The sequence below is a fragment of the Papaver somniferum genome, chromosome 2 (assembly GCF_003573695.1).
Source record: "Papaver somniferum cultivar HN1 chromosome 2, ASM357369v1, whole genome shotgun sequence".
Taxonomy (NCBI): domain Eukaryota; kingdom Viridiplantae; phylum Streptophyta; class Magnoliopsida; order Ranunculales; family Papaveraceae; genus Papaver; species Papaver somniferum.
The window spans coordinates 16182350-16194684 of NC_039359.1; the positions used below are offsets into that span (position 1 = coordinate 16182350).

Below are 12335 nucleotides of genomic sequence, written 5' to 3' on the forward strand. Positions count from 1 at the left end.
AGTGCGGAAAAGAAATAACACAGATACCAGAAATTTTGTTAGCGACGAAACCGCAAATGCAGAAAAACCCCGGGACCTAGCCCAGATTTGAACACCACATTGTATTAAGCCGCTACAGACTCTAGCATACGACAAGTTAACTTCGGACTGGAATGTAGTTGAGCCCTAACCAATCTCACACTGATTAAGGTACAGTCGTGTTCCTTATGCCTCTTGAACCACGCCGTATTCTGCGCACTTGATTCCCTTAGTTGATCTCACCCACAATTAAGAGTCTCTACGACCCAAAGTCGAAGACTTGATAAACAAATCTGCCTCACACAGAAAAGTCTATTGAAAAGATAAATATGTCTCCCACAGAAATACTTTCGAGTTTTTGTTCCGTCTTTTAATAAATCAAGGTGAACATGGGCCAATTGATACACCGGTCTTATATTCCCGAAGAACTTCCTAGTAATATAATCTTAATCGTATTGAAGCGAAACAATATATTGTGGAATCACAAATGATGAGACGAAGATATTTGTGATTACTTTTTATCTTACCTATCGGAGATTAAATCTCGAGCAAATCTTAGAGAAGATAGTACTCAATACGATATAACAAAGTAAGATCAGAACAAGCAACTACAGAGAATATAGTTTTAGTCTGGCTTCAGAATCCCAATGAATTCTTTAAGTCGTTAACCTATAATGGTTTTAGGAAAAACCTAGGTTAAAGGAGAATCGACTCTAGTCCCAACTAGTATCACACAGGAGGTGTGGGTATTAAGTTTCCCAGTTGCTAGAGTTCTCCCTTATATACTCTTCAAATCAGGGTTTGCAATCAACGCTACCTTGGTAATAAAGCATTCGATATTCACCGTTAGATGAAAACCTGATTAGAGTCAAGCTAATATCTTTCAACCGTTAGATCGAACTTAACTTGTTATACAGAAATGAAATGTGACTTCATTTAGGTATGAGTAATTGTACCCAAACGTGTGCACATACTAGTTGTCTCAATAATAGTTAACTGAAGTTAGCCAATGAACATTTTCATATCAACCTTGTTCATCTTAATCACAACTAGTTCAAATGACTCAAATGAAACTAGTTATGGAGTTGTTCAATTGTTTATATTCTCATAGAAGTATACAAGACACAATTGAAGCAAAATAGATATTGATTCACTTGAATCAATTCATTAACATTATAGCCACGGTTTGCAAAAGATTGCATTCCTTAATACATAAATGTATTTGTTCATGAACAAACCGATTTTAGAACACACTCAAGTATGCAAACGGGTACGCATACTTAGAGTTCCGTACTTGGTCTGGGTTCGCCAGTATACGAACGGGTACGCATATTGTCATACGTGACCAGCCTCAGTTGAATTTTCGGACTTGAATTGTTAAGCCGGTACGCATACGGGTATGCATACTAAGTTCCTGGACTTCAACTATCAAACCAGTACGCACATGGGTATGCATACTATGGTTCCCGGACTTTGAATACCTTGCAACAGTTAGCGTACAAGTACGCATATTGTGTTATATCCAATAAATGGTTAAGCATTTAAACTCCATACTAATCATTGAAACATTCTTGGAAGACGGGAATAGCTGTCTCACACAAACTATTAGCTTCAAAGCAATTTTCAAGTGATCAATAGATCAATACAAAACATTTCGAGTCTACATCAAATGACTATCTCACACAAATCATGTAAGATGTTACCAGGCGATTTTCACATGATCATCTTTTGACTTTCGTCAAGAATAAAGATGAACTTGTTTAAAGAGAAAGCTTACCAACACATATTTCGAGAAATATGTAAGCGAATTAAACTCGGCTCGAAATATAAAATATGTATAAAATAAAGTCTATATAACTATACGACTTTTGTTTCAATAGAAAATAGAATAAAAATATACTTCTGAGTGATAGATGAGTTCAAGTCTCCACATACCTTTTGTTGATGAAGTTCCACAAGCTCCCCTTAGTAGTTCTTCATCTTCAATCAATGAACGTCGTGAATTCTAAAGCTCAACTACACATTCTATCCTAATCCGAGACATAGCTATAAGTAAATTAGAAATCAATACTTATAGTTTTGGCAACAAAACTTGACAACAAGCTTGGGATAACAACGCTTGCGATTTCGACCGAGCAGTGCTCTAACACCGCCAAAGTGTAATCACTTCAATTTTGTTTCACTTCTAATTTTTAATTCTATTGATTGTTGATGTAAATACCCCAACCATCACTGATCTTAGAAATAATACGCTATGACCATATAAGATCGGAAGCTAAAAGTGGACAATATGATCATCTATTCTAACACCTTATTCTGTGATATTTTTAGATTGAATGTAACATTAGTCTTTTCAATATCAATCATGGGAATCAAACCTCTGATGTACACCACTAGTGAATTGATCGTGTCATCGGTAGGTATACCAATGAATCGATGGTGCCATCGGTCTAATGTTTGAAGGTTGCAATTACTTGTTTGTTCTAATTTTTGTTTCGATTGTGATGATTCCTTCCATGATAAACCAACTGTCGGTTGAGCCACCAAGAGACCTAATTCGATTACATTGCTCGATGCCCGAGATTTGGGCACTTTCCTTATTTCCCATAATGGTTTTACGCTCCAGATTGCAATTTATTTTGTGATCATCAATAACTTTCTTTTACTATTATTCAACAGCTACAAGATTAAAATTGTAATTATGCGCAAATATAAAAAAAATTTGAAAAGCGAGAGGGGGTATAACTATAAAAGAAAATCGAATAATTTTAAGTTTTTCACTAACCGAGTCGTAACTAACATAACTAACAGTTGGGGATATCATTAGTGTTTTCTGGGGTGTATAAAGGAAAGCTTCTTATTTTCCCCTCTATTTTTGTCTTTATATTAGGTCTTTATATATGCATGTTTTAATAGCTAGACCTAATGACTTAACTTTAATTAAGAAACCTATTACAGGGGATGTTGAATCTATTAGATGGACTTCATCCATTATTTTAATGTCTACCTAGTGGTTAGAGGGTGTCCTTCCATCGTTAAAAAATCCAATTAAAGTGTCATTTATTATTTTAACCTAATCAATTAAAAAACTTAAATCGTAATCAGTTTTCTTTCATCTCTTCTCTTCTCTTTTAACCTTAACCTTCTCCATTAACTTTATTTTTCAAACCCATGAACTACTGATGATTAACCAGTCCGATATATGTGAGGTAGGATTGAGAAACCCATTATATTCGTTTTTTGTGTTCGAATTAGATCAGATGTATTCAAATTTCAATTAAAATTAGGGTTGTTGTTGGAGTTACGGTTGGTAGTTCTTCGATTACCAAACGTAATCTCGATTTCTTAATGTGTTACGGTTGGTAATCATAGAACTACCAAACGTAAATCTTAGAAAAACTAGTTGGAATATTCAGTTACAGTTGATTTTGTAACCGTAAAAATATTTACGATTGGTTTCGACTCAAGTAATACCAACCATAAATCTTCCTGAGTGAAAGAAATTTAAATTTTAAGTTTGATTAAGGTTGGCTTTGACTTAAACGATATCAACCATAACTCTCATTGGATACTAGAGACCAACAAACCAACCGTAACTTGTTTACGGTTCGTATCGAAAGAAAACAATCGAACCGTAACGGGCTCACGATTGGGTTTTCCCTAATTTTAACCAGTTACGGTTGGATGTTCATCAAATATCAACTGTAAATGGCCCCTACAATTATGGTTAATTCCAACTGTAAATCGCTCTGAAATTGACGCTGGAGCTAAGAGATCATCCATACTAGGATCTTCATCATTGTGTATATGTAAAATCCGGTTTCTCTGTCACCCACCACTTTAAATCACTAATTTTGGTTGAGTAAATCAGAATATCCACACAAACAAAAATTCTCTACTTTTTTTCCCAAAAACCTAACTCTTAATATGATTTAATTTTTTGACCAGGTATAAACGAAATTCATTAATCTAATGATTAGATATTCAAATAATTAACATTAAGTAAATAAGGGTTTTTTAGGCATTATAAAAAATATTTGGATAAGGGGATTTTGGAATTACAACCGGTGACCTTATTTTGTTTTATCAGAACATCCCCTCTAATGGACTCAACAGCCCCAATAATAACTTTCTTAATCAATCATTGACATTAATAATTAATCACTATTATTAAATCTAGTCATAATCATGTCTAAAGTCTTCGATCGTCTATAGCGGGTTTTCCTGATTGAGATCTTAAGAAAATTCGGCTTCTGTGAGAAATTTTTTCATCTCACAATGCAATGTATCAACACAACTCAAATAGAAATCATGATAAATGGTTTTCCATCTCAAATATTCAAACCTTCAAGAGGTATTAGGTAAGGGGATTTTTTATCCCCCTACCTATTCATCCTTGCATGGAAGCTTTTTCTAGACAGCTTAATTACTATGACAATGTGAACCAATTAACAGGTATGAAAATCTCAAGATCATCTCCAAGAACCAATCATCTATTATTTGCTAACGAGTGTCTTCTTTTTTGTAAAGCCAATCTTACTCAAGTTCATAAGCTGCTTAATGTTATTGAGGAGTTTAGTGCTTGTTCTGGACAGCTTATAAACTTCAACAAATTTACAGTTTATTTTAGTAAGAATACAAGTCCTTCTAGATGTCAAACTTTCAGTGGGACCTTACAGGTTCGTCAACTTGATACCTCTCAAGAAAAATATCTTGGCTTCCCATTCTTTCCAGGGAGGAAAAATAAAATTCGTTTTGCAACTCTTATTGACAAGGTGGAATCTCGACTATCAAGATGGTCATCTACTAACATCTCTGAAGCTGGTAGATCGGTTATGATTTGTAATGTCACAAATGCAATACTAGTCCATCACATGATCACTTTCAAATTGCCTGAAAGCACTATATGTAAGATGAATTCAAATCTGCAAAAAAATTGGTGCAATAAGAAGACAAATAGAGGTAAGCACTTTATAGCTTGGAGAAATGTTAATAAACCAAAGGAGGAAGGTGGATTGGGTTTCAGAGATTTAGAAGTTTTTAATAGGGTTTTACTTTCCAAATCGGCATGGAAGTTATGCACTGATGATACTTCCATTTGTGCAAGATCAGTCAAAGAAAAATACTTCCCTGATGGAAAAGTGTTTAACATTAAGTAAAATGCAAATTCTACTTGGTCTTGGTGGAGCATCTCATCTGAACTTCAGTTCATCAAAAAGTACAGCTGTCGGAGTCTTGGAAATAGGCAAAAAATTAGAATCTGGGATTATAGATGGATGACAAATTTATCTACACCTCCACTCCCTAAGGATGGTGCAACTAATTCCTAAGATTTTATTATATTTACCGGCTCTTTGATCCATTCTCTAGAGGTTGGAATGCTGGTCTTATCTTCTCCTTATTTAACTCGACTACAACAAGGTTAATTCTTGATGTTTCTATACATCTCCAACATAAAGAAAAACTTGTTTGGACAGAAGAACGGGAAATTTACGGTTAAATATGCTTATAAGAGAATGATGAAAGAGAATAACACAAACAATTCTGTGGGGCAGAGAATGAAAAGTATCCTCAAAAGACTTTGGAAACTCCCTCTTCTTCCACGTATAAATTACTTTTCGACTTTTCCTGGAAATGTGTCAAGGATATTTTTCCTAACAGAGATAAGCTGCTTCATTTTATTCATGCAGAAGAATCACTATGTCCTTTCTGTGAACAGGTTTCAGAAACCTCGACTGATTGCATCTTACAGTGCCTTTTGTCCAAGTCGGTATGGTTTGCCACTCTCGGACGTCACACTGATAGCAGCAACAGTAACATTGCAGTATGTTTCTGTGAATGGTTTGATAAACTCACGGGACAGCAAATCACGCATGAAGATCTATGAAGAATAGTAATAGTTGTTTGGAGCCTGTGGAATGCGAGGTGTGAGAAAGTGTTCAAAGGAATTGATTCTCGTCATGGATAATTATTAGAAAGTTTCAAAGAGAACTGTCGAATTTTGCAGCTAAAGCTGCTACACCTGCAACAGTCTTAAATACTATCCCTAAAAATAATCTCCACTGGTTCCCTCCTCCAACAGGAACGATAAAAATTAACTCTGGCGGATCTTATGTTAAACATAATAATATTGGTGGCATTGGACTGATACTTCGTGATTTTGCAGGTTCCCATCTCGAATTGAAATGCATCTAACTAACCAATCTTACGAGTCCGAAGCAAGCTGAATGTAGAGGTTATGGGAAGCAACACAATGGGATAGAGAAAAGAACTTGTAGAAGGTGGAGTTTGAGCTGGATTCAAAGATCGTAGTTGATGCACTGCATAAGGATGACTTAAATATAGATTGGAGAATTCATAATTTGATTATAGATATCAAAGATCTTTTTAAAAGAATTTCCCTCTTGGAAATGTAATCATGTGCCTAGAGAGCAAAATAAAGTAGCCGATATTTTATCAAATTTAGCTAAAACAGAAAGATAAAGTAGTGTGTGTTTATTAGATCCTCCTAGTAATATTCATGCTAAGTTACAGGAGGAGAAAAACTATATATTATTTGCATCTTAATCGATTAAATCTTCTTAGTTTCAAAAAAAAAATGGTGAATAAATGGTGATGAGTTTTTTTACCAAGTGACCCTATTTGGCACAATTAGGTGTGCCTCGAAAGATTTCGGTATGCTCAAAACATGATTCTACAGTAAGACAAATGAGACGGCCGAGTGTATAGCAGATGTTCACTTGAACTGAAATTTTGAGGATACTGGATTCAACGATTTTTGATCACGAAAAAGTTACTTGGGATCAGATCTTGAAAACGATTTTTGATGCACCACTTTCGTTACTTGAGAAGATCAATATGGTCGATGATGTTGGAGCTGAAACAAGGGAAAAAAATCTCCTAATGGCACAAAACTTGTGAATGAGTCAGAGGAACTAAATGGGAGCTTTGAAGTAGGATTGGTTTCCACACATTTGGATGAGAGTTTGATGTTTCAAGGAGAAAAGAGTTTGGTTACTGATTTTGATAAGAATGGAGAAGAAGACGAAGAGGTAACAGAACAAGAAAAGGTTCTTGGTGAGTGGGTTTCTTATAAAAGAAAGAAAGGCACCGTCAAAAAGAAAGTGGAAAGTGCAAATACATCAACTATCGATCCCGCCATTCTCCCAGGTTTTGAAATCCATAACAGGTTTCATGGATTCGAAGAAGAAGAGGTAGGTCCTTCCACATTAGTTTCAGAAGATTCAAAAGCTAGCATCGCAAAGCCATCTTCGTGCAAGTCAATTACTGGAATTGGTTTGAAATTGGACATCAAATCCAAAAGTACAGGTATGTTCCCAAATGGTACTCTTGCAAGTTCAAAAAAGAAAAAACTTCCTAAAACTAAAGTTCCTAACAAAGTGTCGGGAGATAAACTTATGGAGCATGGTTTTTTATGGGGTTTAGAATTTCCACCTCTAAAGACAAATTGTGAAGAAATGTGTAGAGATCTTGTAAAAAATCATGATGATTTAATTGTCGAAGATATTGACGAGTTTGCTCATTATCAATGGGCAGTGGTCTTTTCGTTTTGCCAAAGGTAGTGGTTTGTTTTGTGAAAGGTAGTGGTTTGTTTTGTGGGTTGTAGCTGTACTTTAGCTCCTTTTTTGTTTTGTTGCTACGGTTTGTGTCTATTAATCTGTCCTTTTTGAACGATGAAACAGAAACAAAAACGACGAAAAAGTTTATTTTACTGTAATTAGTTTCAAGTTTGTTCTTTTGTTTCAAGGTCATTATCGATAGGCAGTGGTCTTTTCGTTTTGTCAAAGGCAGTGGTTTGTTTTGTGGGTTGTAGCTGTACTTTAGCTCCTTTTTTATTTTGTTGCTACGGCTTGTGTGCCTATTAATCTATCCTTATTAATCTATCCTTTTTGAACGATCAAAAAAACATAAAAAACACGAAAAAGTTTATTTTGTTTCAAGGTCAGAAGACTCACAACCCCTTATATCCTGTTGATGGAGTAATATAAATATGCACCTGAATTATGTTCAGTAACCAATAACATAATTGGACTATTCTGGATTTTAGTTTGTCTTTGTTTGGTAGTGAGCTCAAAATCATAACAAATCACCCTCGAGAAGAAACTTCTGACGGGCCAAGTTGAAATAAATCAAGAGCATCAGAAACTAGAAAGAACATTAAGGGAATAACAGAAATGCTGGTATTAATATATACAAATGGCAGCATGTGTAACATAAAGTTACTGCCGACTAGTAAAGTTGGTTGTATTTACAGAGGAAGCTTTCAATATATGGATTCATATATGTACACTCGATTCTGCATTTCTTTTCTATATATTTTAACTGAAGAAATTGTCAAATACAACGATATCGCCAAAATCTTTGTTGAGTAAGTCTCTGAAACCTCCTCTCCAGAAACAGCCGCTGCTCTTCGTAAATCATATACATATCTACAAATCCTGTAAAGAAGTAAGTGGTAACGCCTCATTTTGTTCAAGAATGCAGCTCAAACACCAAATATATTGATCTAATCAACATAACTACAAACTACAGTAAATGTCAACAACATCTGGAATGATAAATGGAGCGAGCATAATTACCTTTTGAATGAAACCATTTAGGCCTGTCAAGAAGGAAACAGTTGCACCATATTCCCAAGCAATGCTATTTTTTTGTCCTTAATCAAGTTGAGCTGCTTCCAAAAGTTGGTCTCAAAGAGACAGATGCAGGTACTTGTTGGGGACTCCAGACACAGGCTCCTTCTTTTGGAATTACTTCAGAATCTGCATCTTCAGTGCCTGGAGAATACGGCTTTGTCACTTTCTTCTTTTGCATTCCCTGCAGTTTATCATCAAGTCAGGATCTATGCGAACAGAATCTAGTTCAGCAACTTACATACAGCCAACTGATACATATAAAACTACATACATCATACGAAACTCCGTATGTGAAATCCTAGTGAAGCTGCAACTTAATGTTCACACTGAGATAATCCAAGGGCATTTTCAAAGAGTAATCGAGCAGATTTTTGGAGAGGATGAGGGAACATCCCCCTTTTGACCCAACAGAGCAACATTGCAACTGTGTAGCAATATAGGCCCAAGATGATGGCCAACATTGGAACATGTGCATATAAAAATACAAACTATAGATGTGTGTGTGCGCCAGCGCGTGTGTGTTTGTGTGTGCCCGCGCATGAGAGAGAGAGAGAGAGCCCACCATCAAATGGTTTGGTCCGTAAATGCTCATAGCTTGCTCAATTGAAGAATAAATTTCGACAGCCTGTTGAGATTCACGAATGCATTTTATGATGCGCGTCTGTTCCCTTGACTCTGTTGATCTTGTCTGCAAGTAAAGTACGAGCCGTGAAGGTGGTCCCCTCTGGTGGTCCTTCTTTCCATGGGTTAGCTCCATCGTCACGAGATCATCCCATAACACATCCCACAATACTGAACACGGATCTCGTGCTGGACTAAACTTTCTTTGAGCCATAATGGTAGAAGGTTGCTATTGAAAAGATAGAGAATTTGACACTTCTGTTAGGGGGAGGAAAAATATATTTTACCAGATAATACATCGTGAAAGAGCACCGATTAAGAATACAAGGGCACTCAATGTACCTGTAAAAGTAGAACTCTTCGATGGGTGACAACAAGTATTTTTCCTTTAGGAAGTAAAAAGTGGTCTTCATATGAATCTGACAAAGCAAACTTCCCGCGAACTTTAAGCAAATCAACGACTTGGCCGAAAAATGCACCAGATTCGGCCAGCTGTAAGATGACCTACAAGGTAAAAGAAAATACAAAAGAGATCTAGAAGTCAATTTCATTCCAAATGTGGAATAAACGGCGAATCATTAAAGATGCAAGATCCAAGTGATAAAGGTAAGGGAAACATCTTAATCACAGGCACTTTCAGCTGTCTAGGACTCGGGCTTACTCTTGCTTACAGACACTCATAGCAGGATTAAGTTGGGCAGCTTACTTCTCTTAATCAAACCTAATGTGCCTTCTCCTCATGTTTACGATCAGTTTTAAGTTGGGCAGCTTTTTACCCCAAATTGATTTTAGCTTTTATTAGATGGATGACTTCAATCTATGCAATGCTAGTCATTAGGTAGATGCTACCAATAGAAAACCACATATGTTATTACCTGTCCCTGGGCTCGGTAATCATCATAAGGATGAAGCAAGTTATCCCCACTAATTACTCGAGGAAGACGGCGGCGAAGAAGTAGTTCTTCTGAAGTTATAGCAGCTGTTATTTTCATTCTTACAGCATTTGCACCTTCAGTAGTCTTCGACAAAAGATCCAAGACACCACTCACAGGCTGTGCAGCAGCACCTATGAGACCTTTACCAACACCCTGAACAAATCCTTCAACACCGGAAGATTTTGCACCTTCTAGAGGCTTCGTCAAGATGCCAGCGACTCCTCTGAACAGGCCTTTAGCTAGAGCTCCACCTCCCTCTCTAATGACATCACCTATGTCTATGACTTTGTCCTGGAAAAACAGTTTTCAGCATCTGAGATGATGACCACACATATAATCCAAATATTGGATAAAATTGTATCTTGAAGTTGTTACCTGTCTCTGGCGGCCTTGTATGAACTTCTTATCCATTGATAATGCAGCAACACCTTTGCTCATATGGCCTAATGCACTGCTGGCATTCCCAAGTATATCAACACCAGATAGCAGTTGAAGTGGCTGACCAAGAAGATCCTTTTGAATGTTGGAAATGGCATTACTAATAAGAGCACTCTGCCGCATGCATATATTATCATGAAATCTTTGATTAATCCTGACCTGATGAATACAAGACGAAACACATTATAACATGGTGCATATTTAGGCAAACTACGATCAAATTTCTGGTACAGCATCAAGCATCCAGGGTCATGCTCACCTAGAGGTAATTAATAATATAACCAAATGACATACAGAAACGATCTCACAACTTACTGGCATATTCTCAGTGTTCCCCAAAGCAGTCATCAAAGATGACCAGAAACCAAGAACGCCCCTTGGCCTTTGAGTTGGTGACATTCCCATTGATACTTTGAATCGGATTTCCGATATGTTAAGCACACTACAGTTCCGGGAAATAGACATCTTTTCAGTAACATAAAGTAGTCATATTTAAGAAATAACGCATTCTCACAGCCCAAATGTCAAAGTATTTGCATACCCAATCTGTATAACTGGATCAACCGAAACAGCGGTTGTTTGTGACTCATATAACCTACTGGGATTAACATGCTGGATCATTTCATGAATGCACCATATGATTGGTTCATGGATGTTTATCAAGAAGGCACAATTCTCGGGGACCTGAATTAGAAAGAAGGATCTTAATCTTGTTAGCCAAACATTATGATAATCTAATAGCAGGATTCAATACGAAGATTAAAACTGCGACAGAGAAAAATCCATACATGGAAACCAATATATGGATAGACACATATATTTTGTGACCCATTTGATTGTGTTGTAAAAGAGAATTTCAAGATGTACTCGAGCTGTTCTCCAGTCTCTGAGGCCGGAAGAAATGGCATTGGAGTGAGTGGCAATTGGTTATCCACTTGAATAGCGCTCATCCTCACTTAAACCTGCCATAAAACATCAGTAAGTTCATAACTATAGTATGCAAAGAAAAAAGCACAGTTACCAGAGCAGGAAAAAAGGCTTACCTACTAATACCAGATCCCAAGCCACTTGAGTGCGACAGCAGAAGATTTTGCACTGATAAGTAGAGTATCTCTCCGGTGTATGATCAATAATCGATAAGCCAGGTCTGCGACCTCCAAGAATGATGTGAAAACTCACCATCTGTAGGAGGAAGCTGCAATGGTTTGGGGAATACTTCCAGTCAATTTCGATAAAGAAGAAAGATCTCTCTTGGGCATTGTATCAGGAGGATCATCTCCAGGCATCCAATCACTAATCTTGACGACATTTGTCTTTTGTTCTTTGAGAACTGTAACCACGTATAGCCCTAGCTGAACCACCAGTTTCAGGAATAGGATAGTGGTCGAAAACCTCATCAATATCATACTTCTGTGATTTTGATGGATCAGTTCCGTCACCAAGATTCCAACAACCTTTCCTACCTAGATCTTCCCACAAAAATGAGGAAGATGCATTTGGAGGCAAATACTGCCAGGAATCACTGGAACCATCCACTTGCCGGTAACGTATTGGTAGGAACATGAACGATTTTCAACCTGTATGAAAACTTACAAATTACTATGGAAGATGGCATAATTGAAAGTTACGTACTATTAGGTTGAAAATTCAACGAAAAGCAAACTAG

At 36.7% G+C, this 12335-nt stretch overlaps 1 protein-coding gene and 1 pseudogene across 1 annotated transcript; both read right to left on the bottom strand.

Annotated features, from left to right (window-relative positions):
- Positions 1-8179: 8179 nt before the first annotated feature.
- Positions 8180-11581, bottom strand: LOC113347007 (vacuolar protein sorting-associated protein 13C-like). Its single transcript, XM_026590578.1, has 9 exons — positions 11458-11581; positions 11211-11353; positions 10985-11111; positions 10607-10828; positions 10172-10522; positions 9639-9800; positions 9238-9525; positions 8619-8856; positions 8180-8468 (listed from the first exon to the last, which is right to left on the bottom strand). Exons 1-8 carry the CDS (start codon positions 11575-11577, stop codon positions 8701-8703), a joined length of 1569 nt encoding a protein of 522 aa, XP_026446363.1. The 5' UTR covers positions 11578-11581; the 3' UTR covers positions 8180-8468; positions 8619-8700.
- Positions 11582-11621: 40 nt separating this feature from the next.
- Positions 11622-12232, bottom strand: LOC113350685 (annotated as a pseudogene).
- Between the last annotated feature and the right edge of the window lie 103 nt (positions 12233-12335).